The sequence below is a fragment of the Kryptolebias marmoratus genome, linkage group LG20, assembly GCF_001649575.2.
Source record: "Kryptolebias marmoratus isolate JLee-2015 linkage group LG20, ASM164957v2, whole genome shotgun sequence".
Classification (NCBI taxonomy): Eukaryota; Metazoa; Chordata; class Actinopteri; order Cyprinodontiformes; family Rivulidae; genus Kryptolebias; species Kryptolebias marmoratus.
In genome coordinates, this window is record NC_051449.1 from 4,930,315 (window position 1) to 4,956,303 (window position 25,989).

A 25,989-nucleotide genomic window follows, 5' to 3' on the forward strand; every position below is an offset into this window, starting at 1 on the left:
CACTGGACAGAAACGGCTGATTGTTGCTTTTAGTGTCGCAGAAAACATCGGACCAGCCTGGAAGCTCATACTAGCACACGCCGAACGGATACAAGCTCATCATTCTGCGTTTCTGCGAGAAAGAGTTGATCAAGATCCAAGTTTTGGGCACAATCTTGTTACTGCCCATCTGATGATGTGCTTCAAGGGTTAGTAAGTGTAAATTTTATGATTGCATGATGGGAAATAAAGCGTCTGACTTTGAAACCAGCTGCAACCAAAAGAGGTTTGAAGACGAATGAGAGAAGAGCGCGTTGGTGCTGAAAACGTTAACAATGCTGCAATCCAGACGTCAAAAAATGGTGCAACCTTGTGAAAATAAGACTACGTAAGTCTACGTAAGTAAATCCCTATATTGTGTCATATTGGCTGCACAACAACACAAACTGAAGGGAGTCAGAAAAAAACAAGTATAAAAACAGGTTTCTTAAAGCTTTCCTCCTTAAAGAATATCCTAAATGCACAATAACACAAAGAATCAAATCTCTATATTTACTGGCAGATAAACGGAGTGATGATGTCTGATCTAAAGTCGACATCCCTCCAAGACGTAAAAGTCCTAAAATTATGAGATGTGAACTTTATTTTTGAGCCATTTTTAAAAAAAATAGCAGCTACAAATCTTTTTTTTTTTTGCATTCCATTAAATCCAAATGTGAACCAGCTCAAAAATAAAAACCAGACTCGCAGGAGAATAAATGAGGAAATGATTATAAGGATTTTTGTGTTCGCTGTTTGAAGTGTCTTATATCTTCCTTTTCACACGTTCAGCGAGTGATGGATGTGGAAGTGACTGAGGGGCTCTTTTTAAACTCTTCCCTCATTAAAGGCAATAATCCTAAAAACTTGGAACCTTTTTTTTTTTTTGGGGGTCTCTCGCCGCTGCTGTCGCCGTTTTCCCAAAACTGCTCAGCTCTACCTAAAACAAAGTGACCGCAACACTCCCAGAGCCCTAAACCACAGCGAACATTTCCAGTTGGCCTCATCCCACCGGTGAGGTAAGAGGCCTGGGAGCGACCGAACATCACTTTAACAGGAAGAGGAAAAATCCAGACAAAGGACTGTTTTATGTGTTATCTCAGAGGTTGGCTGTGAGACAGAAGAAACTTTCACATTCATGAAAAATAAATAAGTTAGTTATTGTTCGGACTGAAGGAGAAAACATTTGATATGAACGACTCTCAGCTACTACCACGTCAAATTGTGGCTCAACATCTGTAAAACTGACTGAGTTAAACATTTTTGTGTTGGCTGTGGCGGCCATCTTGAATTGAACCAACTCCAAAACTTAACGAGTTGCAGACGGATTACTTCCTGATAGTTTCATTAAAATCCGCCTGGTGGTGCATGAGATATTTTGCTAACAGACAGGTGGTGTTGACTGTAATAGTTGATGGCAAACTGAGCTAAAGTTTGGCGTGGTAGTAGCTGAGAGTCATCTGCAGACAATACACATCCTTGAAGGTGACATCTCATAATATCCATCATTTCCTGCGGCAGACAGGAAATTTAAAACCTGCAGCGAAACTCAGGCTCACCAAAGCTTCAGTTTTGTTACAGAAATCAACATATTTGATGAAATACGTCCATCTCAAAGCAGAAGAAATCATCCAACAACATTAATTCATGACAGGAAGTTCTTGTTTTTCTTGCTGCCGGATGTAAGATGGAAACTAACCTTCTCCCAGATCTGATGCTTCCCCGGCTCCTGAAACTCACCCGGGTTTCTAAAATACGGTGAATTAAATTAAGTTACTGCAGGTGGATCAGCTGAACGCTCCTCTGAGCTTCAACGTTTGTGTTTCAGCCACAGAATATCTAAAGATCTGCTGAGAGATGATGTTTAAACGGATCCATTCACAAATTAAAAGTGTTTTTCATTTCCAAAAAAAGGGACTCATTGCAAACTATCAAACTGCACCATTTGGTACAGTTTCAAAGGGTTTGCTCCGGTAGTTTCGCAGAAATGTTGATATGAGGCTCTGAAAGGCGGGTACGTGCTCAATGTAAACAAAGCGCTTTTATCTGCATGTTTTACTCAACAAATCTGAGCGTAAATTCACTCCAGTACATCAGAAGTGCCGGACTTCTCGATCCTGAACGGCTCTTTTATGGACGTCGCTGTTGTTGTCCTATTTTCTGTCACTTAGGCTGCTTTCAGAGGTAAACAGAAAGCTGCTATTTTTGGTAATTTTGCTTACAAATTTTAGATTTAAGGCCTCATTAACAATCGGTATGAAAGACAAAGTTATGTGGACTTTGTTTCTTTTGGAACGGTCTTCATGACATTGCAATGAATAACTTACAATTTGAGCCAGAATAAGAGACGAAAATGAGCATTTTTCCTTCATCTAATATTTCATTAATGCTAATAAATTCAAATTTTTTTGCATTTACGGCTTACTTAGATATGGTAACTGTGATATAAAGCAAAGTGTTTTTCACTATATTTTCCCTTCTGATGCTTTTTCTATACGTCTCAGAGTTGAAACCTGAAGTTACGGCCACACCAAAGTCTGCATGATGAGCACTTTGAAGGCTCGTAAAGATGTGATTTAGGAGACTCCAGTCGGTAAAAAAATGCAAACTCCGTGTCGTTTCTCCCTGCATGGCAGCTCTGAGGTTTCCTCCCTCAGTGAATTTACAGCAGGCAGTGATCCGGGCTGACAGAGCGTTTTCCCTGCCACAATGAAAGCCTGCAATAAAACACCACTTAATTGAAAGTTAGATTCACTCAAACACACTTAAGGAGAAGTGGACAGCCGGAGCATCCTTTTTATCTCAGCCTGCTGGTTTGAAGTCGCTGCCAACTGTTGCCTTCCTTTGTCACTGGCAACAGATGGATCAGGTCAACTGCAGTCCCATAATCCTCTGCTGCCCAGACAGGGTTTTCATCAGGAGTGGATGGTTAAAGTGGCTCTTAACTCTCCCATGGCTTTCATCTTCACTGCAGCCTCAGGGGAGGTTTTTATTGACCTCTGAGGATGCACTGTTGCAGAATAAAGCATCTCCTTTTTTATAATTGCTACACCTGTTGACCTGTGGGTGCAGATATTATTGCAAACAGGTGTGTGACGTGACAGGAGGCACTCCTTGCACCAAATTAAAGCAACAAACCCAGCAAAAAAAAGGTGAAAAAAGGGGGGCTTCTTACCTAAAAAAGCAACAAGAACCACTGCAGGTATTGGCCCCATTTCGCGATTGCTCACAGTTGGTTGATGCGACGGTTTTAGTTTTAGTTTTTCCCACAGAAATCCAGTTTAATAATCCGGCTCACGGAGCAAACAGTCCTGAGAAACCCGAGCATCGTGTCAGGAAAAAAGAGAAAACAAAATTTCCCCACAGAGGAAGCAGAGTTGAGACCGATTCGTTCGCGCGCAGCAGCCCGGAGGAGGTGAAGTTTGCGCTCCGGCGGCTCGGCTGGTTTTACGCACCGCGCGCGTCCTGCGCCCCGCGCCCCGGAGGAGGGTTTAAAGGTCCGGCCGGCCTCCAGAGTCTGAGCTCCGCCCAAACCCGCGTTTAATGGGCGGAGAGGCGGCGTTAAAGTGAGCTGTTCTCAGCTGTTACAGTGTCTCCCCTCCGCGGCGGACACCGGAGGGAGAATCACCCGTCTGATCAGAGCCGGGCGCGCAGCTTACAGGAGGTGGGGACAGACTTAAATCAATTTAAATCAACACAGAGAGATCAGATTGTTGCATAAACAGCTTCTGATTTCACAAAATCCTAAATATTTCTTTAAACAAACACTCCCTAAATATGCAAAAAGTTAAATTATAAATGGATACAGTTTTTAGACGCAGAATGTTTATGAAACAAACCGATTCTGGAACATTTTTCATTACTTTAGGTGACATTTTGCTTTAGTTTCAAGGCTTTTGTTGTCATTTACTCAATCAAATGGTCGAACCCACCTGCAAGGATCAGGAAAAATCACTGAGATAATCAACCTTGGCCTAAATAAAACAGAATATGTTGATCATCTTAAATTGCTGTGACTCAATAATCAGTTGTACATCATTATTTTCTAAAAGGTTCATTAAAATCCATCCAGTGGTTCATAAGATATTTTGCTGACAGACAATTAAAAACCACGATTGTCCACCTTCACCTTTTGGTGGCAGATGAGCACAAAAACAACTGAATTTTTATAAAACAAATAGATTTTGTAACAGCTTTTCATCACTCAAAAGGCAACATTTTGCTTCAAAGGCATTTCCTGTCCTTAAAAAATAATTCTAAGCAAATATTTTACGTAAAACTTTGGGCGTATTTGATGCAGCAGCTAATATTTATAACCTTGATTATTTGGTTTTGGCTCATGTCTTCTGTGTGTTTGTATGCAGAAGCCCCAGGACAACAACTGATGCACTTTGTTTCCTCTGAGGACATTTTTAAAATTCAGTCCTGAAACAGGTAAATTCTGAAACCCGTTTCTGTCGCTTCACGCTAGACGCCCTGCAGACTCCAGCCAAGGTGAAGCAGGACCACGGCGAGTCTCTGATGCCGAGAGTCCATCCTGTCGTTTGTTGCCAACATCCTCCTGGTTGCATCACGTTTCTGTCTCAGAGTAAACGTCTCCTCCATGCCTGCAGCAGAGCCTCTCACACCTCAGTTTTAACTTCACCTTCTTTGGTTTTGTCTCTCTGATTTCTCGGGCTGTTCTCCATCTTTCCCCCTCACTCATCCATAAGGGCCCCCAGGGGCCTTTCTGAAGTCCCTGCTCCGAAATGAACCAAGCATTTCACAGCAATTACAAACTCTGTTTAAATTATCGTGGTATCAAAATAAAACGAACACCTGTGAGATTTCATTAGAAGTGTTTTCATTTGACTCAGCTGAGAGACTTTTGTGTTTACGTCATTTTGCACAATTTGTTCACTAGCCGATTTAATTGTTTGTGGTCTCGACCGCATTTGATGATTGTAGAAATGGGTTTTATGAGCTTTTAGCCGAGATCCTGAGGTTTCTGTGGATTCCTGTTTACTACCGGACGTAGTAAACGGGAAGCGCAATTCTGCCCGGGTACATCTAGATACAGCAACTCCTAAACACCTGTAATGTTCTTAAAAGCACATTTTTATATGAAGTATTGATTGCAGCTGTATGTCAGAGAGGTATGAAATTATTGGACATCTTAAAGGTACTTTGGATTACAGTTTCTGTGAGCTGGCTATAAATTAATAGATGTAAACTGGATTAAAAAAAAAGGAAGTGTGGTCAACTTTTCTGTTTCTTTTAACTACAGAACACAGTTAAGTTATAAAGGTAGAGTCTGCTTTCATGGTTTTGGAGATAAGTCTCAGTGAAGGAGGCCCCACTAAACACAAAAACAGTATTTCATGTGCTGATCCGGTAATCCTCCCGTCTAAAATCAGACTCAGGCAGTTCTAATTAATTTCCATTGTTTGGAGTCTTAAACCTCGCCGGTTTCTTCAGTGGCCTTCTTTCGGCATTTGCTCTTTTTTTCTCCCCCCTCCTCTTCTAATCCTGGATCTCAAGCTGCGCCGGCAAGTTTGGCTCAAAATGTTTTAAAAAAAGCAAGCAGGGCAGCTTTTATTGTTTTATTACACAAAGTGCCGTGCAGTCTTCAGTTATCCCTCATAACCACCCTCTGCAGATAGGTGATGGCGGCCAATGATACTTCTGCCTCTTGAATTGAAGAAAACGTGCAAAAAAATAACCAATTAATCCAATTCAACATGGCTGCCACGGCTAACTGACACAGAAATGGCTTCAACTCAATCAGTTTGTCCAAATATTGAGCCAAAATGAGACGTTTTAGCTGAGAATCATTACCACGAAGAGCTAACACACGTGTTTGTGACAGAACGCCATCTTTAAGACGGCTTTAAACATCTTATAAGATGTTTAAAACTTTGGCGTGAAAGGTGGTGGGTATGGTCCTTTAAAAGGAGCCTTGGCCTTTAATTTCTTGTGAGGAGTTCATTAAACAGAACCTTTTATGTAACAGTCAGCCGTATAAAAACCTGTAAACATGTCTTTATCCTGCCTGCTTTATCGTTAGGGAAAATATATTTTTTTAAAAATCTGAATGAAACACGTGAACAGAACCCGACAAAGTTCTGCTCCACTGCTGCCACAGAGACACTTGAGACTGTTAAATCAATCCAGACTGAGCGGGAAAACGGAGACGGAGGAGGAGGAAGAGGAGGAGGAGGAGGAGGGTCTTTTCATCTGTGTTGCCTCAGTAAATACTCTCATGTGGAATGAGCCATCCTATTGTGAGCCTCTAACAGCCTGCAGGGTCAAGGATAAACTCCTTTAAGATATAAATATATAGGAATTGAGGTAAAAAGGAAATGGGAAGAAAATGGAAAATATTTATCACTTTTTTGCCTCTGGAGGAGGGCAGAAATGTCTATAGGTGTGCATGTATTTGATAATCTGTCAGCAAAATATCTGATGAACCAACAGACGAATTTTAATGAAACTCAAAGTAACCACTGGATGATCATCTATAACGGTTTAAACTTAGGAAACAGAAATGTCTGTATTTCAGGCAGTTTTACAGATACTGAGCTAAAACTTTGTGTGGAAGTAGCCGAGAGGAATCTTCAACACATAATTTACAAACTTTGACCAAAACTGCTTCAACTCAGATCATTCCTGTCAGTTATTTAGCTTTTTATTTTGAGATGAGCTCAGTGTTTTATGTCCACCTCGGTAGCGTGAATGAAACGGTCCTCCCACCTGAAGGCGTGCATCATCAGCTGAGGAGGGAACCTCCAGGTCGTCCTGCAGCTGGGAGGTGATTGACAGGAAGCAGAGCGGAACGTGACGCAGCGCTGATATGAAAACACTCCTCTCTGCGCAGGACGACGATAAAACTGAAACTTAGCTGTGGACCAGAACCGGCTGCAGGATTAAGAATGACAAACAGAGCACACACACACACACACACACACACAGATAAAACCCATTAAAAAAAAGGCACTGAATGCATGACACAGCACTGCTGCTTTTTATTTTAAACTGACCCAAAACAGAGCCAAGCTGCAGGATGTTTGTTGCTCCGGTCCACTCGGGGGGCCCTCTGGCCTCGTCTGACGGGTTCCTGGTCGCGATGCCAGCCGTGTGGCGAACACACAGGCTGACTCGACAAATCTGAAGAAAGCAGGCAGAGGAAACAGCAGTGATTCAAATTAAACGTACAACCATGATTACACATAACCTTTAAACGACCGTAAAACCCTCTGATGGATCACCGAGCTGCCAGCTGAGATATTTTGCTGACAGAGTCTTGACTAAACAGCGAATGGGGAAAGTTTCAGGCAAAGATGTTGCACCATTTTTTACAGCTCGGCATGTTTTGTACACAACTCCCAGCTACTACCACACCAGATTTTAGCTTAATGTGTGTAAAAGTGGAGTTGTAGCCATTTTTTTTAAAGGTCTGTTAGCTGTGGCAGCCATCTTGATTTGGAATGCCTTCCAAAGTTAATCAGTTGTAAGTCATTCATTTTGTTAACACTGGAAATATTTAAAAGTTAGGATTTTTCCAATAATCCGTGCTGATCCTTTAGAAGTCTGGACAGTTGTTAGCCGATTATTGTAGCCGTTTCTTCGGCTTTTAAACATTTTAATATTCACATGTGCAGCACACACTCTTACCTGTGCTGCAGTTTGAGTTTTAACTCTTAAAAACTACAGAAATTTGCATTTTCTGCAAAAATGCAATGAACGCTGAATGACCTTACCAATTCGTTGAAGCTGAAAATAAAATTCAAGCTAAAAAAGGGGAAAGCAGCTGAAAGCTGAAAGTATCAAAATGTGAGCTAAAAGCAACAAAAATGCTAAGTAAAGCAGCTTGAAGTCAACACTTAAAGGTTCCAGCTAACTTTTGCTACTTTTAAATCTTAAATAGCAACAAATTAGCCAAGTTATATCAGATTATGGCATAAAAAGACAAATGGAGCAAACAATAGGAATAGATCTCAATACATTCCAGTTATTGTGTGTTTTTAAGCTCAGGTGTGGCAGATGGTGATCATTTTAGATTTTATTTTACATTTTCAGCTCATGTTTGCGTTCGTTTTCTGACATCCCCGTCGTCTGCTTTAGTGCAGCCAAGTTCACAGCAGACTTGCATGGAGGTAACCCTGCACCCATCTTCTGTATTTAATGCCATCTTTTACCACAAGCCAGTCCAAAGAGCATCTGGTTCCTTTTGGGCTTGCGGTTGCAACACAGAGCACCACATCAAAGCTGCTCCCATGCAGCCAACAGAGAGAAGAGGGAAGAAGAAGAAGAAGGGAAAATCTGGGACAAATTCTGTATCGCTCTAACCACAGATCTGTCTCTGCTCATGGAAAAAACTGCAGCACACATCAATGGTGTAGCTTTGAGGATCCATCAATCTTTCGTGCCCTGACCACTTCCCTCACAGATAGTCTGGCTCCCACGCTCAGCTCCTTCTCTTTGGTGGCTCTGCCAGGAGGAGTTTAAGCCCTGGAAGTTCATCGTCCACTTCAATTTTACTAGCACAGCATCATTTTTACAAGGTCTTGTCAATGGGAGCGTAATGTGGAGATTTAGCCTTGTCTCGTCCTGTCTTCAGGTTTGGGCACGTTCGCCCACGAGCTCAGAGCAGATCAAATGTTGAGGCTACGTTTTGGAAATGTGACCTTGCAGCAGTTTGTCCCGTCAGTCAGCGTAGACGCCGCTTCCTGCAGCTGAGGTGGTTTCACGCCGCTCAGACTGGGTCAATCCAAAAATGTATTTTTCTTCTCAACACTAAAAAATGGACCAGGAAGGTGGACAGTCCTGGGTTAAGGAGGCAGAAAGGCCAAAACTCACCTTTACATGCATTTTTATATCTCTTAGGAGTTTAAAGGGATAGTTAGTCATTTTGGAAGTGATGGTCTCAGGAAATAGTGCCTTATCAGAGTTTAAAGATGCAAAAGTCCTCCTCAGTGCTGACTAAATGAGTGCCAGTTTCTTTTTCTCTTCTTTAAAATGCCTCATGGTCGATCATCCTCAAAAACAAAAGCTCCCCATCTGAACTACAGCAAAACCAGATTTATTAAAAAAAGGAACTGACTGATGATGGATCAGTTCCTTTAATGGAACATTTTACAGTGAAATGTTTTTAAATTATAGCTGCTTGGGATCATTTTCAGAAACAGGGTTGAAGGTTCTGACGTTTTAAAACAACTTAACTTATTTCTACATCATAAATGTTTTGTGATAAACATAAAGGAGCAGAAACAGATTATGGGATAACTCGTGTTGCTGCTGCAGTCTTCGAGTTAAGGCTGTTGACCTCGACGCTTTGGGTCAAAATCCCTCAGGCGAGAGAACCGGAGAGGTCAAAGGTCAACGCCACCTGTCAGATATTGAAGGGAGTGTTGAGAAAAACTCGAGCCAAAAAAAGCCAATTCCTTTAAAAAGATTCTTACAGCTTGCTCACAAACATTGGTTAGACTTATTTTGTTTTTAGTTTTCTGTCCCGATAATATTTTGTTTCCTTTTAAAATTCCCTCATTTTGTTTTTTCTGGCTGCAGATTTTTTAAAACCCATCTGACTGACGAAATATTCTAATTTCCTTCAAGCCTCTGTTTTGTTTCTCCCCTCCTCCAAAATAAAATCAATCCACGTTGCTTTTTCTATAATCTGTCTGCATTTTCTTTGCAGCACCTGCAAACGTATCGTTTTCTGTTAGTGAAAGACCAAAAAAACATTTCCCTTTTTGACCTGATAAACTTGCCTCAGACTAAACCGCTGCATCATTTACCGGATCTTTTGTCGTCACATCCTTCTTAATTAAGAATAAATAAATAAAAAATAATAAATTATGGCTGTTTTGTAACAAACTGGAGCCCTCTGGTTTATAGACGTTTACAGCCAGTAGTAATTTAGACACAAAGTGTCAAAACAGGCATTTATTCATAGTTTTCATCATGTCAATTTTATTTCTCTAAAAGTGTTGACATAAACATTAGCAGGCTGTAAACAGGATCCAAGAGGAGTTAAACTAAATCTGCCTAATAAATTAATTGTGATAGGAAGGGTTTTGACTGATTGATGGATGCCTGTTTTGATCCTGCAGTCGTTGAAGTCACGCGTTCACTCTTTGCTCGTCTTCCTCCCACCTGAGAGCAGAATAAACGCCTGCAGCCGCTCGGCACTCCGGAGAAAACCTTCTGGAAACAAATAAAAAGTTTAAATGAGTTTATTTCACGTTGTTGCATCCCTTCAATCACACTTATCGGTTTAGGTTGCCAGTTTTGCAAACATTCTGCTGAATAAGAGGCAATAACTTTGTTGATTTGATGTCACAAAAAGTTGCTAAACGCCGTTTCGGGATCATTTTAGCTTTTCTAATTAATTGACATAAAACAGACAAACCCAGAGCTCAGTCACCTGGTTTTAATAAATGTGTCGCTGCAGACTCGTTATCGGGGTCAATTTGTTTGTCAAAAAGAAGAACAGATTTGTGTGACCTGACAACAAACTGCGTCTGAAATTAAAAGGGTTTCATTGATAGTGATAATAAAAAAAGTGTTTCAAATTAAGAACAAATCAATTTAAAAACAAGTTCAAACGTCACACACAGGAAACAACCAAAGTGGTTCACTGATCGTCGCCCTGAAAGGCGGAGATAACCGCGTCTGTCTGTTAGCAAAACATCTCGTGGCCCAGTGGCTGGATTTTGATGAAACTCTCAAAAATCACTTTGTGTTCACGTTCAACTGATTAACCTTTGGAGTCAATCCAATTCAACCTCTAACCAAGCTTATTAAACACAAAAACTGCTATCTCTGTCCATTTTGCACATATTTAGCTCAAATTTAGCGTGAAAGTAGCTGAGAGTCTTTTAGCTGTAACAGATCAAGACCTTTTTTTTTTAAATAAAGAAAAACCGAAAAAAAAGTTGTAGTCAATAAGACGGAGTGCCATTTTCATTTAAAATAGGATTTAGGAAGTGATAAAAATGAATAACTGAATGATGGTATTTAGGTTCTTTAGTTTCTGTACAGTTTTAAAGTAGTATAATGTGTATTAACCATTTCCTTTTTCTTTAAAATACAATGACACTAATTCTAGGGGCACCTAAACCCTGATATGAGCACTTAATATCACAAAGAAAACCTTCATGGAGAACTTCTCCATCTTTTCCTTCCAATTATTCTGACAAAGCAGAAGAAATATTACAACCTTTCTTAGTCTAGTTACCAAAAAGTTAGTTAAAAAGTCAAGTTTGCATCACTGGAAGATGTTATCATTCTGATGTTTCTTTTAAAAAGGACTCTAAAGTGGTTTAAATATTAGATAATAAGCCGTTTCTTCATTTCCCTGAGAATTGCTCAGGAGTCGCCAACAACCACACCAGCAGGAAAACAGAAGCTGAATCAAATCCCATCGCTGCCTGTACTGTAACGGCGCTGTACCATTACACAAACCTCACAATAGTTCTGATTTATAACTCGTGTGACACAGCAGATTGGCAGGAAGCCGACGGCGGCTCCATCTTTGGCTCCGACCACAAAGACATAAAGGCGGATATTAAAAGTTTCCCCTGAGCAGACTTCACTGATCTCCAGTTTCTGTCTGCTCGGAGAGGAAAAGCCTCACAAACAACAAGTATGATTGGTTTTCTCCATCTTTACATTTCTCCTCTCAGAGGGATACACGACATGAAATGTTTATCCTACACGTCAGATAACTGTTTATACAGCAAACCGAGCCGAAGCAGGGAAGCTCGACGACCGATGTTCGCTACAATGGAACGATCCTGCTGTTTTGTTTGGAAAGAAATCAAACCCTGCGGAGAATAAACAAGAAGGGGGGATTGTTTTAGAAATGAAGACAAATCAGGACATTTTAAACCAACTGCAGAACCAGAACCTTTCTTATTGTCAAGAACCGTAAACACGCCGGTTTTTCTTGCTGACATCAGTTCAGAGGAGCCTCAGAAATAAAGGGACCCGTTTGTAGCAGGGACTGCATGAACTGTTTGGTTTTTTTTTTTTTTGAGTTTTGATGGAAACAGAATCCTGATTGTGGATTTCCCCCTCCAACAATACAGCCTCATTTGTCCGCCGTCAGCAGGAAGGCAGAAATACCGCAGGTCCGAATGGCAACAACCCTGAAGAAATGGGGACAGCTACTAAAAAAAAAATCTGATTTTAAAACTGGTTGGTTTCTTTAAAACAGAAGCTGAGTAAAGGAATGGATGTTATAAGATGGCAACGACTCACTTCATACCCTAAAAATAAAAAAAATCTGCACAGTTAGGAGTCATCTGTGTAGAGAGGATAACTCATCTTAGCTCTGATTAAACAGACAATACATTTAATTTGAGAATAAAATGAGGCCAAAGACTCATCTTTGGTGCTTTATAATAAACATAAATAAAGTCTCTTAATAAATCATTTTGCAGGCAGTTGTGGGCAGCTAAGACATTAGATCTTAACTTTATACAGACAAAAAAATCAGGAGGAAAATAACTAAAATAAAAGGCTTGCGGTTCACTTTTAGCTCTTTTATTGGCACCAGGTGACATTTCCAGACAAAGTTAAGCTGCAGAGCATCATTTAAATCATGCAAACACATTGTCCAATGAGAACAAACAATAAGGAAATCTTCCAAGATGAAAAAAATACGCTGAAAATCTGAAAATAAATAAACGAACCAAATGTGAAGTCCTGCAGCACGTCAGCTTTCCTCCTGATGATTTCTTACATTCTGGCTGGACTCCCATCATTTTAACGTGGATGTGCGGCGTTTTGTTTTAATAATTCATGTCCTGATTTTCGATCGCTTGCAGCCGAAGACGCAGTAACGTTTCTGCACAGGTTTGTGTGTAGATGCCTGCAACCAGAAGGTTTCTTGATCCACTGGACAAGTTTTAATAAAACTCAGAAATTCATCACAGGATGTACGTCTACAACTCAAGTCAGTCAATTTAACGGATCTCGAGCTAGAATTCGATGTGGAAGCAGCTGAAAGTCATTCACAAAGCACTAAGTGTGATGTCTTGGATAATATTTTGACTGAAACAGTGATAACGACGTCATTTTTCAATATAAGATGACCCTAAACAGGAACATGGAGGGTAAGAAAATGGATGAACCTTACAGGAATCTATGGGTCCTAATTATGACTTGAGTCATGTTTGGAGTAATCTAGGTTTAGAAGATTTCCCCTTTTACAAACACTACAGTGAAAAATCTGCAAAGGCGACATTTAAGTGGAAGTTTCTTTCCTTTTCCTGTTTTGAATCTAAAGCCCTGTTTTAATATGAAGATTTCCTCAGCATGTTAGAGGTTGACTTCATGTGGAAGAACTGACAGATTAAGGATCTTTTCTGTTAGTTTTCCCCTCACAGAGATCAAAAGGATTTGGGATTTTTTCTTCTTTTTTTTTGTAAGAAAACAGAGGCCTGCCGTCTCCATGACAACGAGATCAGACAGGAAGTCTGTCCTTCCTTCGCGGATCCTTGTCGTCGACAATGAAAGCACTCAGCAGAGTCCGACCCCCCCCATGAGTCACAGAACACGTGTGCACAATTGTTTGCACCGAAAGGCACCAAAACATCCATGTTGACGCCGAACCCTCGCCTCTTATTTCAGGTGTTTGTGCGTCTTTGTTTTGACAAAGTGCCGATTTGTGCTTCAGGGACTCAGAAGACGTCTTTAAAAACACTGTTTTCTTTGGCCTACCCATGATTAGAAACCAGAACCAAGCTTTACTTCTCCCAGGACGAAGGACGACCACGTTATGGATAAAGTAAAAGACCTGTTTTTGATAAAACTATTATTTTTTTGTGTGTAAAAACATTGCAAATCTCAGTTCAAGTTCCTCTTTAGGTTCTAGATTAACTGTAAATATTCACTTTTCAACGTGTGCATCATATGAGGGCTGTCAGCTCGTCATGCACATCTTAATTTTTGTAGCTTTTTCCCACATTGTGCAAGTGGAATTAAGTAAAACAGAAAAAGAAAAAGTCCGCAAGCTGGTTTGTTTCACAGTTAATCATTCCTAGACACAAAAAGGGCTCCAACTCAGTCACTTTGACAGATGTCGAGCTGAAATATGACGTGGTAGCAGCTGAGAGTGATCCTAATCACGTACTCTGACCACTACCATGATGTCATTTTCAGTTTCACCAAAATGGCTACAACTCTGAGCACAAACGGGCCTTCAGACCAGGATAAGTTGAGAAATGACGGCGTTAAATACGCTAACTTATAGAGAAATGGCTGAAGTTTTTCTGTGCAAATGAACTACACATGCTACGATTTAACGATCAGACCACCGCCGTCCACGGCGCTGAGAATCATCACGCTCTCCACCCCCGTCGCCATGTCGACCATCGTCTGAAACCGACCTCCGAACTCTTGCCTTCCAGCGGATGTATTTCCTAACAACCTTTCCAACGTAAAGCACACACAGAGTAAATAGGCAGTAACATTTGAAACAAACGTACCCATAGATGTGCGTAAATGGAGCATAAATGGGTCTCAAAGCTCGGGAAAGAAAAGTGGTGGGGGATGCTGGGCCTTAAGAGAACTTTTGGGAAATACCTACTTTAGATTAAACCTTCTCCATTTCTGGAACTAGATTAAGTTTATAAACAAGTGGGCTTAAAAATAATTCAGAACTACACTTTATTTACTCGTCCTTGAAGCTCATTTCTTTCAGATGTGCAGATTTCGCCGCTGATGGGAACATCGTCTCTGTGCGTTGCAGACTTCTTGTCATCAACGGGATCATTTCAAGCTGAGGGTTAAACAATAAGTTTTTGGATGCCTGTAGGCATTTACAGTCCGCAGAGAACGCGGAGTCTGCGTCTTATTAAAAATCTGTTCTAATCTTATGAGTGAAGGATGGAATGAGGCTGGGGGGGTGGGGGGGGGGAAATCAGCTGCAGCACATTAGGATGGAAAGCCTGACAGATTGTTTAAGAATAGGATTCCTTCGTGTCCCTTTCAGATTTATTCCTCTCCCCGCCATCTCGTTTTCAAAGCTTCAAGAAAATTAAAAGCTAATCCACATTCCTTTGACTCGCTGTGGGGCAAACGGCGCTTTGTGCTGCACTGAAGCAACGAGGACAAGTTCCTCTGAGCTGCATCCGTAAACAAAACCTTCATGACTGAAGGGATTAAACCTTTAACAGCACCAATTAAAAGGACACCTGTACATTTTCCAAGCTGGTAGTAATAGTTAAAAAATGAGAAAATATGCATTTAATCAGTCAAAAGTCTAAAAAAGCCAAAACTATAGTCATTTACAAACTCATGTGATTGTGTGAGTTTACTAAAAGTTTAAATATGTTGCACTGAAAACTTCAGTTTTAGCTGCTCGTTACCTTTAAAGTTTAAATTATAAACCAGTTTTGATCAGCAGAGTTTGTAAAATGTGGTGAGAACAAGTTTGAACTTTGGAAATGACTTCCAAGTTTCCCTTTCGGTCTACGAGTGACAAACAGAATCAGTTAATACGAACCAAATCACTAATAACGCTTAAAATATCACATTTAAGGATTAAAAAGTGTTTCAACTTTCATTTAAAAGGGCTTAAACAAACTGTTGCTTTATAATAAACTGCTATCCAATTGAAAAAGTCCAATAATTTTGTCTTTAAGACTCAAAATCTACTCGCTAAGTTAAACTGTAATCTTTGATTTTTATGCATTTAAAAAAAAAAGCTGAGGAAGTCGGAACTTTTTTCAAACACTGATGCATTTATACTGAATATCACATTTCTAGAAACACTTAAACTAAATTAAATTGACATTTTCTTGTGTTAAATTTATGCAAACTTTAAAATTTGGTGTCTTCTTTTGGAGAGTGCGTCATAAATACTGTATAATTTTGTTTCTTTAAAGAGAACCAACTTCAGGTTTCACGTGATAAAGAGGCAAAAACATCGAGTATAAACACATGTGAGATTATCAGTAAGGTGGTAAAAAAAAAAGCTTGAAAGTTTACTTTGAAAATGCATGAAAACTGCTTTAATTTGGGCTTTTCAGGAGGTGTATAAAACCCCGAGGCCACCATTCTTAACTGCCTGCATCTGTTAGCAAAATATCACCACACTTAAAGAAACTCCCACAGTGTAGACACTGGAAGCACATCTCCAAATGATTAACCTTTGGAGTCATCTGATTCAAGATGGCTGCCACAGCTAATCAACATTACCTCAGTGATTTTTACAGAAAGCTTAGAGGCGTCTAACAAACTCCAAACTCCAACCCGTCATCTAATGTCTTAAAAAGCTGCTTTAATTTCACTTTAAGGACCCGATCAGGTTTGCTGTCCTGCATCTTCTGGAGCCAAACGATGTCAAGTCGAGACATTTAAAATACGTCTTTCAGATGTTTTGTGCAACATCTCTGGCCTCCTTTAAAGTCCAGATGTGATTCTGTCATCGTCACCATCTGAGGTTAAAAAAGGCAGAATGTTTTGGTTTCCAGGGTTATTGATGATCAGACTAAAGTGCTGTTTGAGCCATTAAAAACATCCAGGGATTCGAAGCCGTCCCTTCCCTCCCTCCTCCGTTTCAAACATTTCGTTACTGATGAGTTGTGAGGCGGTGGATTTTCAAACACGTCTCTTGGCGGGGTCCTGTCTGTCCCACCAACATGTTGGGAACAGATGGGGAAATCCTGGACAACATTGAAACTAACCGACACTTGTCCAGGTGTCTGCGAAATTAAATTATCCAAGTAAAACAAAAACGCTCCGCTGCAACATGTTGATGACAGCATTACTGGAAAATGTCCACTCAGAGTTTTTAATTTAAAAGGCATATTTTACTATTACCATTTCATCTTTTGCTCACGCTTCATGAAGCTTTTAGGGACCAAACTGTTTTGTTATGAGCCCTGAACAGGCAAAATATGCTCTTAATCCACAGATACGACTCATTTAAAGTCATTTACCACCTCTGATAATATACTCCTGATATAAAATGAGGCTTGAGGGATTTAGCCATATTTGTCCTTTTTAAGTCAAGATTAAACTCCTGAATCAGACGTTTTACAGGATGTTTATTTTCCTATTTCTTCAAACTTAATGAAGGTCTTTGGCTGCTTTTTTACTCAACATTTTTGAAAAAAGTCACTTAAAGTCCACTGAAAGCAAGACAAGTGTCAGATTTATTTTTACAACACGTTTAAAAACGAGGTTGACTAAAAGGGTTTTACAATTTAGAGTCATATTCAGTACATTCTCTGTCCACTAACATTTTGAAAGATTCCTCAGCATAAGATTATTTTTGTTTAAAACTGTCAAGAAACCTGACACCTACAAGGTCAATTTTAAAGAGTTAAAACGTAAAATCTGACCAGATCATCAAATAATTATTCTTCTCTCAAGACTTTCCTGAAGACTGCAGATATTTGCTGTAGATTAAGGCTGATTTAAAACTTTTGCACACAACCTTTTGGTCTTTTTACACCCCGACACAAAAATCGGATCACCAACCAACAGCAAAGAAATAAAACTCCACTTTCTTCACGCACCGGCCTGATTCTAATAATAAAAAATAAATATTTTACTGAAAAAACCCCCCAGCTAGAATATTTGGAACGCAAGTTTTTAAAATGCAAAAATGAGAAGTTTTAGAAAACTGGTTTGAACTTTGAGAAAGGGTGACAAGCTGCCCAACAAGGTGTCAGAATATATAAAATAAATTAGATTTTAAGTTGCAATACTAATAAAAAAAAAAAAGCACAAAACGTTTAAATATTTTCTTCTGCTGAAATAGAATCAGCCAACATGTTTCTGAACGATTTATAAAAAAGGTCCAACATGTTTGCAGGTGATGGTTTTTAAAATTTTCTTAGGTTTAAAGGGTCAAATCAGATACTGAGGTAGAAGCAATTTGTATGAGCTCAGAGTGGAACTTTCAGCGTTGCTCACCCTGGAGGAGACCACCCAAAAGGACCCCCACACCATCCCTCCCGTCTCCGGTTACAGTCGCCGGCCTCCAAAAGAACGTCACAAAGAAGGAACTTGAACTTCAAAGGGCGACTAATCTGAAGTAGTCCGAGTTAATCGTGTGCATCTGTGGTTTGAAGCCGACCTGCAGGAGGCTCGTTCAGCTCCGAGCGCCAAACACAAACCCTCCGAATTACTATTACCACTCTGAGCTTTAAACAAAAAGGAGCTCTCGGCCAAATGATGCTGACAAAAGCCAGATGGAAAACAGCGAAATGCCACTTTACAACGCTGGTATTAATTCAACTGCATGACCTCAGCTCTGCACTGAAGGCCAAACTAAACACACAAAAAATCAGTTTTCAGAAGGAGAAAAGACATTTGATTGTGTTTAAATGCACTAATTCAATCCTCTTGTTATTTTATAACACTGGCAACTCTTAACTTAAGGAATTATTTCTTAAAAACCACAAACATCACAAGCAGTAAGTGGAAATTTGTTCACGACACGTTGCCTGATTTCACTTTAATTACAGCACATCTCTAAAATAGGGATAAAAACATCTTAACACCAAACACACAAAGTTTTAGGTAATCATATAAAGTGTAATTGTGTTACCAAAATATCTCAGGAACCACTGAACGGATTTTAATAAAACTCAGGAGGTAATCTTTGGATAAATGGTTACAAAATTTGAGTTAAGATGGCCGCCACAGGTTATTGAGCTTAACAATAACAACAAAATGGCTCTTAATCTTACAAATATTGGTGTATTTGTGTTCATAGCTCAGCGTCACATACTCTGAACCCAAATATGACAAAACAACACCTCAGCATGTGATGCAGGAGGATACTTCTAAATCTACTGCTTCTTCTTTTTGCATTAAAGAGAGCGAATTTATATCTGAGTTCAGGGCTTTCTTTGGATTTCAGCTGCTTGTTTCTAAGCCTAAACTCAAAGGATGAACCAGTGAGAACTTCAAGAACTAACAGGAAGTTGTGCTTTTAGGCACTTTGCTAATAACTTGTCACTAAAATCTGATTTGCTTTGTTGGGTTTAAAAAAACAAAGTCAGGTAAGACACTGACTGCTCCCTAAACTCTCCCATTTCACAAAAAGTCTTTTTTTAATAACAGAAAACAAACTGCATCAACACCGAACACAAAGCTTTTCTCAGTGCAGTAACAAACACACAACCAGGCTGTTTGTTAACTCACCGTTAAGTCCTCGCTCAGTCCTCCGATACTCCAAACCTTTCTGGAAATGTGGCCGAACGGATCCGCAGGCAGGAAAAACTTAGAGTTTTTAAAACTAAAATGAAAAAGATAAGCTTAAAACCTGGCAAGGTGCATAAAGGTAAACAGACAGTTGAGGGAAAACCTGAGGATTGCTGATTGCTGATGAAAGGCAGGTGTGTGTGGAGCTGAACACAGGGACAGCTTCTTCTTCTTCTTCTGTTTTTTGCTTCAGGTGCATTACCGCCACCTTCCAGATCAGAGTATGGATCAGATTATTTTACCTACTACACTATATTCTCCCCAAAGTCATCTATAGGCTAAGCTATAAAGTTAAATAACTAAAAACTACACAAGAAAACCAAACATTAATATGCTTAGAATAACACAAAACCCCAAAAACTATGACCCAGATTCCTTTTCTTTGAATTTATAAGACAGATGTTGTTCATTTAAGGTGGTTTACTATTTTTAAGTCACAAGCAGCTAAGCTGTGGTTTTAAAAACGAGGTGAAAAAAAATTTACACTTTAATCACAATAAAGAAAACAAGCAGAAAGTTTGCATGAAGCCACTCTGAAAACCCTGATTCCTCGTGTTAAATGTTCCAGATGTGGATCAGCAGCGATGAGATCCGCCTCATTAGACAGATAGTAAAGATGATTTTTATTCACTGTTAGGCAGGTAGAGGTTTACAGACTGCAGCTCTGCACCAACACATAAATATGCAAAAAAGTTATATATTCATGTTCATGGTTAATCTTACAAACTGTACTTGGACAAATATTATCAGAGATCTTTCATTCGAGTCACATGATCTTCATGAAGGGAGTTTTCTGTAGGTTATGAGACTGAACAATCCAGAAAAATAGTAATATTGTTTTATTTGAATCCTAATATGACTGTATATTGTGTATAAATGTGATTTAAACCTTGCAGAAGTCCTTCAAACGGTAAACGGCTCCTCTGGTCTGCATCCAACCCGTCATCCAATCAGGATCATTTCTCCCTGAGAGTGAAGAAAAAACATGGCTGGCCCTGCAAGTCCTTTAATTTTCCAGATTTGTACCTTTGATTTTTGCTTCCCCTCCATCTGACACCAGGTTGCCTGTGTGTGTGTGTGTGTGTGTGTGTGTGTGTGTGTGAGGGGGTGGGGTATTTGCACATGTGGTTTCGGGTAGCCTTCAAGGGCAGCCACATGTTGCTGGAGTTACTATCTGCTTGGCAAAAGTGGATGAAATGCGATAGGCAGAGTTTTTGTTTTCCCTGCATCCCTCGGTGAGGAATGCAGCCGGTTTTGTTGGGGGGGGGTCTGTCTTTCCTCACTGAGAGACAGAGACAGCGACGTCAGTGGCGTCCGGCTCCTGGGTGTCATATTGTCTGATTCCTGAGAAGTTCAACCAGTGGAGAAGACGAATGTCAGCTGACTTTAAAATAACCTAAATGCTTTTCTTTAAAATGAAACGACTGACAAGATTCAGGGTGAGATCCGTGACTTTTGTGACTTTACACCAAGGGTCATATCCTCCTGTCAGCACCTAGCAGGAGAACCAGTGAAAGTGAACAGAACCGAATGAACCCGATGGACAAAAGGTACGTTTATATTGGACGTGTTGCTGTGTGACCACAGACCTCTTTCCAGTGTTGGTTGGAATCCGTCAGGTTGTTCACATACAGGATCTTGAGGTACTTTCGGGTCATGGTTTTGGAACCCTGGGTCACGTCTTTGCGTTTTGCAGAAGATGCGGTTCTGTTGGCATCGTCGAAACCAAGACCTTCAGCTCGGACCGGACGGGTTTGCAGGAAAGTGTGACGTGACAAGAAGGAAAGTTGTGACGAGTCTTCGCCTCAAGCGGAGGGAGGTCAAACACAGATGTCTTACTAATGATGGAGCAACCGATGGAACACGAGGTTCTGTCTGCAGAAGCTGTTGTCTTCCATTTACTGGACCATCCACGTTCCATCCCTGACCTTTGACACATGGATCAAGAATAGAGCACCTCTCACCAGGAGGAGACCCGGGGACCACGTCTCCCCTCTGGGCTGGGAAGGCCTTCGGATCCACCAGGAGGAGCTGGAGAGTCCCGCTGGGGAAAGGTGTTAAAGTCTACCTGATGTCTGGGCTTCTCTCCTGCACCTGTTGCCTCCATGACCCAGGCTCTTCAGCAACATCTTTCAGCCTCTATCCGCTAACGAGAAGTCCACAGCAGAAGGAAACAGCCGAAGAGACGAAAGGAAACATTCAAAACAGCCACAGAGACCTGAATGAGTCAACCAGTAAACAACAACTGGAAGAACGAAACGATATTTTAAAAAGCTGGAAAAAAAAAATCAGATTTTTGAAGTGATCAGAGGCGAGTGATGTCCTGCTTTCTCTGAACTTAATGATAATCAGAGAAAATGCTGAGCTCTGAAGGACTTTGCAGAACCGAGGCTAAACCGGGCGAAACAGAGGTAAAACCGAACAGATAGAGGCTGAAATGAGCAGAACACGAGCTAAAAAACTAAAAGCAGCAAAGCAGTAGCTAGAAGTTAGCTAGCAGTCTTTAAAGGTAGCAAAACAGATGCTAATAAAGATGAAATTAGCAAAGCAGTAGCTAAAAGTAGCCAAACAAGAGGTAAAATAAGCAAAACAGATGCTAATATTAGCAAAACTGCAGCTAAAAGTCATAAAATAGTAGCTAAAACCATAATAAGACAAAGTAAAGCAAGTATTTTAAAGCAGATTTACTAAAACAATATTTTTTTAAAGAATTGAATATGTTTTTAATGGAAATTTAAATATTTTATAAGATATAAAAGTTATAAAAAGCAAAAGTCAGAGCACACTTTTCAAGATCAGCCGAATGTTTTGATACATGAATGTTTAAAATCGCTCAAAGTATGCAGAATAATAAAAAAACTACAGACCAGATTATAAACCGGAGAACAACAACGTGACACTGAATAAAAACGTCCCTGAGCAGTTCTCTGTCCACCGTCTGAACCTCCGAGTCTCCATCCATCAGCGGCGGGACGGATGGGAAACAACGGGCCGTATGTTTATCTTTAAACTGCCTCAGATGTTCGTCTCTTTGCCCAACACCTTCGCACATATTTAACTTGAGTTAATATTAGCGTCTGAGTGAAAGGTGGTGGTGATTAGGGGGCAGGAAGTGGACGTTCGGCGAGGCCTCGCCGGGTATCCGTTTTGTCCAGCCTGGGAATCATTCACCTCAGGAAGCGTTCAATCATCCGGGTTTCTTTAACCTGCGTGACGGCTAACAGGGCCGTGTCGCAGGTGTGTGTACTCTGCTGGGAAAGGCATGTGCTAAGTGAGTGTGTGTTTACGTTCCCAGTTTAGGCCGGGCTGCAGTCGGGAGAAGTCAAACCTCGCTTCCAGCTGCTGTTAGTTTTACTGGATTCATTACCAAGAAGGCGACAGGCGGGCAACAATGTTTTGGCTCGTGAACCACAACTTTCAGGGAAGAATCATAGCATGTACGTCTACAGCTGATTGGGATTTGGATCCAACCTGATTCAAGATGGCTGCCACAGCCACAAAACGTCCATAAGGCAGTAAAATTTCAGCTGAGAGACGTTTTCTGTCACGTACAGCTGGAGATTGTGCAGCTCTGTCTTTTCTCAGCATAAGATGATCTCAGGCTATAAAGTCTGGCATGAACTGTAGGGGGTGATATGCATTCCTTTAATTATCTTTGCTGTTAAGGTTTCGTAGATGTGCAAACACGCAGATCAGCCGCCTGGAACGCCGCTGTGACTCTTCCTTCACCTGTCTGGGTCACATCTGGAGCAGAAATAGCTGTTCGGATGGAGGGGCGTTCGCCTCACCTCTCCCTACGAGGCGTTCAGGACAGCAGGCTGAATTTTAGGCTCTTAAGGCGGCTTTGAAAAGCAGGTCTTTTCAGCCTTTGGAGTAAAAGGAGCTCAGTGAGTCTTGAACTTTATAAGTGCAGCTTTAGATGATTTCCTAGAAAGTGTTTGCTCATATATTCCTACTGCTTTCTTTGCCTTATCTCAGTTCTTCAAGGGATTTATTGTTGGCTGTTTTAACTCTCTGCACACAACGTTTCATGACGTCTACAGTTGTTTCCAGATCGTGGGTTTTAAACGTTTGGCTGCCGTCGACCACCAGTGTCAGGCTCGAAGAAAAGGCCTTTTATTGTTAGCAGTGGATCAGAGCAGTCTGAGGACGTTATCAGCATTTTACCGACACATAAACACAAATAATCAACGTCGTGTTCGCTGCAGGAAGTTGTTAACAATTACTGTGCTTTATGAACTAATCAACTCATCATAAAAGGAAACTTTTGGGGTTAGAAAACCAGCAGAATAATCTCCAGATAAACCTGAAGTAAGACGAGTTTTTTCTTTTTGAGGGGAGAAAAGGAAGCCGTTCTTGTTATTGAAGGCGTCATTTTCTGCTTTCTGATTGGGATTCAGAGCTGCATCTAAGCTGCTTTCAGTGACTCCTTCAGCCTCTGCAACATTATCATAAAGATCTGTCAAAGCAGAGGCGAGGCGAACGTTCAGCTGAATATTAAGTGTTTCCACTGAGGGAAATAAATCCCGACTGTGTGTGATTTGGATCTAAGTGAAGAGCTGTCCGTTCTTCTCAAATAGAGCTTAAATTTTTTCATTTAATCTGAAGATCTCCATACTGAAAGAAAAATAAATGATTAAAGCTTTTGTCTTGTTTCATGTGGACTCTTCCAGGTTTTTCTGCGTCTGATTATTGAGAGTATCTTCGATGCCTGAATGCTGTTGTTGTTGTTGTTGTTTTTCCTGACAGACGTTTGCAGCACAGACTCCTGACAGGATGAGGCTGCTTTTCAACAAAAAACAGAGTCTTCCATTAGAATCAAACACGCGGTTCATTATTAAAACTGATTCAGGTCTTTTGAAGTGGAGCTCTGTCAAAGGTTTGTGAGCAGTTAATATCTTACCTGCTGCAGATAGCTCTTTGAATGACCTCAGACTGACGAGCTACGGGCTCGTCTGAGCGAGGACAAGTCCTGGGCTGCTGTTGTCCTCAAACAATCTGAAACATTTCATTCATGCAAACACGTTTTATAAAAACATTCCTTTTTCCATCAGTTTTGCTTTGCATTAATGTTGCTGCCTGCCACCATAAAAGGAGGGCGATCATGTAACTGCTTGTATGTGTGTCTCGTTTGTCTCAAACACAGATTTCATTAAAACTCTCAGAAACTAATCACTGGACGAACATCTACAACTGAGTCGACCTCAGTCATGATGGCCGCCACATAAATGGCTCTAACGAAGTCAATTTCACAGATGCCGAGCTAAAATTTAGCGTGGTGGTACCTGAGAGTCATCCCCAACACATACTTTGAGGGGTACAGTTCACACTGACCTTATTGTTTAAACCCCTGTCATGAAATGATATCCATTCCTTCAAAAAATACTGTTTTTTATCGAATTTAGTCGCTATTTATAACGCAAATAGCTGCAGTGGCAGAAAGCTGTAGCACTTCTGGCAGGAATAATTGTGAAATGTTCAACTGGATGTGATGTAAAGGTTTAAAAATTAGCTTTCACATGATTTGAGTTGTCCCGTATGGTTTCTGATGAAATGATCAGAAATTAGAGTCCAACATTTTTTAAAGCTGTGAAGAAAAATCTTTAAAAAAAAACGTGTAATCTGTTTATAAATCTTCAATAAAGTGTAATATAATGGATGTTTTCTGTCAGGTCAGAGATCCCAGATTAGGAATCCAGATTCCAGGTAACATTTATTTTAATGGTCAGTTCCAGCTGGCTGGTTTTCAGGTTTATCAGCAGGAGAATTTCATTAAAGACGAGGACAGCACACACCGCGATCGAGGAGATTATCAGAGCCGAGGAGGAGACAGGAGAGGTTTAAGATGAGGAGATAGGAAGCTGAGAGAGGTCAGAGGAGCAGGCAGAGAGAGTGGGAGGTGAAGGAAGGAAGAGAGATGGATTAGAGGAGAGAGGAAAAGGAAGGAGAAAACAGGGGAGAGATGAGGAGGAGGAGAACGACGGGTCAAACTCTAAAAGATGAGAAATAAAAGTTAAGAAAAGGAAATTAAACTAAATGAGAGGAGAGGAGAGGAGAGGAGAGGAGAGGAGAGGAGAGGAGAGGAGAGGAGAGGAGAGGAGAGGAAAGGAAAGGAAAGGAAAGGAAAGGAAAGGAAAGGAAAGGAAATAAACAAAAGGAACTGATTTTGGGAGGAGGCAGGCGGAGTGGACTGCAGACAGACGGGATGAGCAGAACCCAGGATGGGTCACCGGCTGAATATTTCCATCACTCGTTTTCTGTTTCAGCTCGTTTCTTTTCATGCGATGCTGTAAAACGTCTCCATCGTTCTGAAATCAGGGGCTGGACTGAAGACTGAGTCTGGCTGCAGGACCAGCTCACCTACAGGAACAAAAAGCTAACCTGAGCGGCGGACGAGGGGGACGAGGAAGATTGGAACGCAGGTGGAAGAGATAAGAAACATCAGGGGGGAGGAGGAGGAGGAGGAGGGCCAGACTCCCCACTGAGGAGTGATGCGATACAGATCTGGCAGCAGGAACATCTGGACCGAGCCTGAACAATGACTCCTGCAGGGAGATCTCAGCGATCCAGCTAAGATGGACCGATACCCCCCCCCTCCACCCCCTCCACAGGTCTGAGTCTGCAGGTCGGCACCAACCCGACCAACAAAGGCCGACCCTGTCTGCGGACGGGCCGGGTCAGCGTTAATAAACCTGCCTGTGATGAGAGGAAGCAGGTCAGACAGGAGCTCCTGTGTTCAGGGTGATGACTGACCCCCCCCCA

The 25,989-nt window shown here is 40.9% G+C and overlaps 1 protein-coding gene across 2 annotated transcripts in view; it reads right to left on the reverse strand.

Moving 5' to 3' along the window:
- LOC108232932 (protein APCDD1-like) overlaps positions 1-19,357 on the reverse strand; it is a 28,325-nt gene extending 8,968 nt beyond the window's left edge. The window contains exons 1-3 of one of the 2 annotated variants that reach the window (XM_025004800.2): positions 19,168-19,357; positions 7,038-7,164; positions 6,751-6,915 (exon numbers count right to left, since the gene is read on the reverse strand). Coding sequence is in view for 1 of the 2 variants with exons in the window: in XM_017411076.3 (XP_017266565.1) it covers positions 3,194-3,233 (40 nt within the window). In the remaining variant the exon portion in view is untranslated. Of the gene's footprint in view, positions 1-3,193; positions 3,486-6,750; positions 6,916-7,037; positions 7,165-19,167 lie in introns of those variants that run through there. The other variant, XM_017411076.3, reaches the window with a different exon arrangement.
- Positions 19,358-25,989: the final 6,632 nt, after the last annotated feature.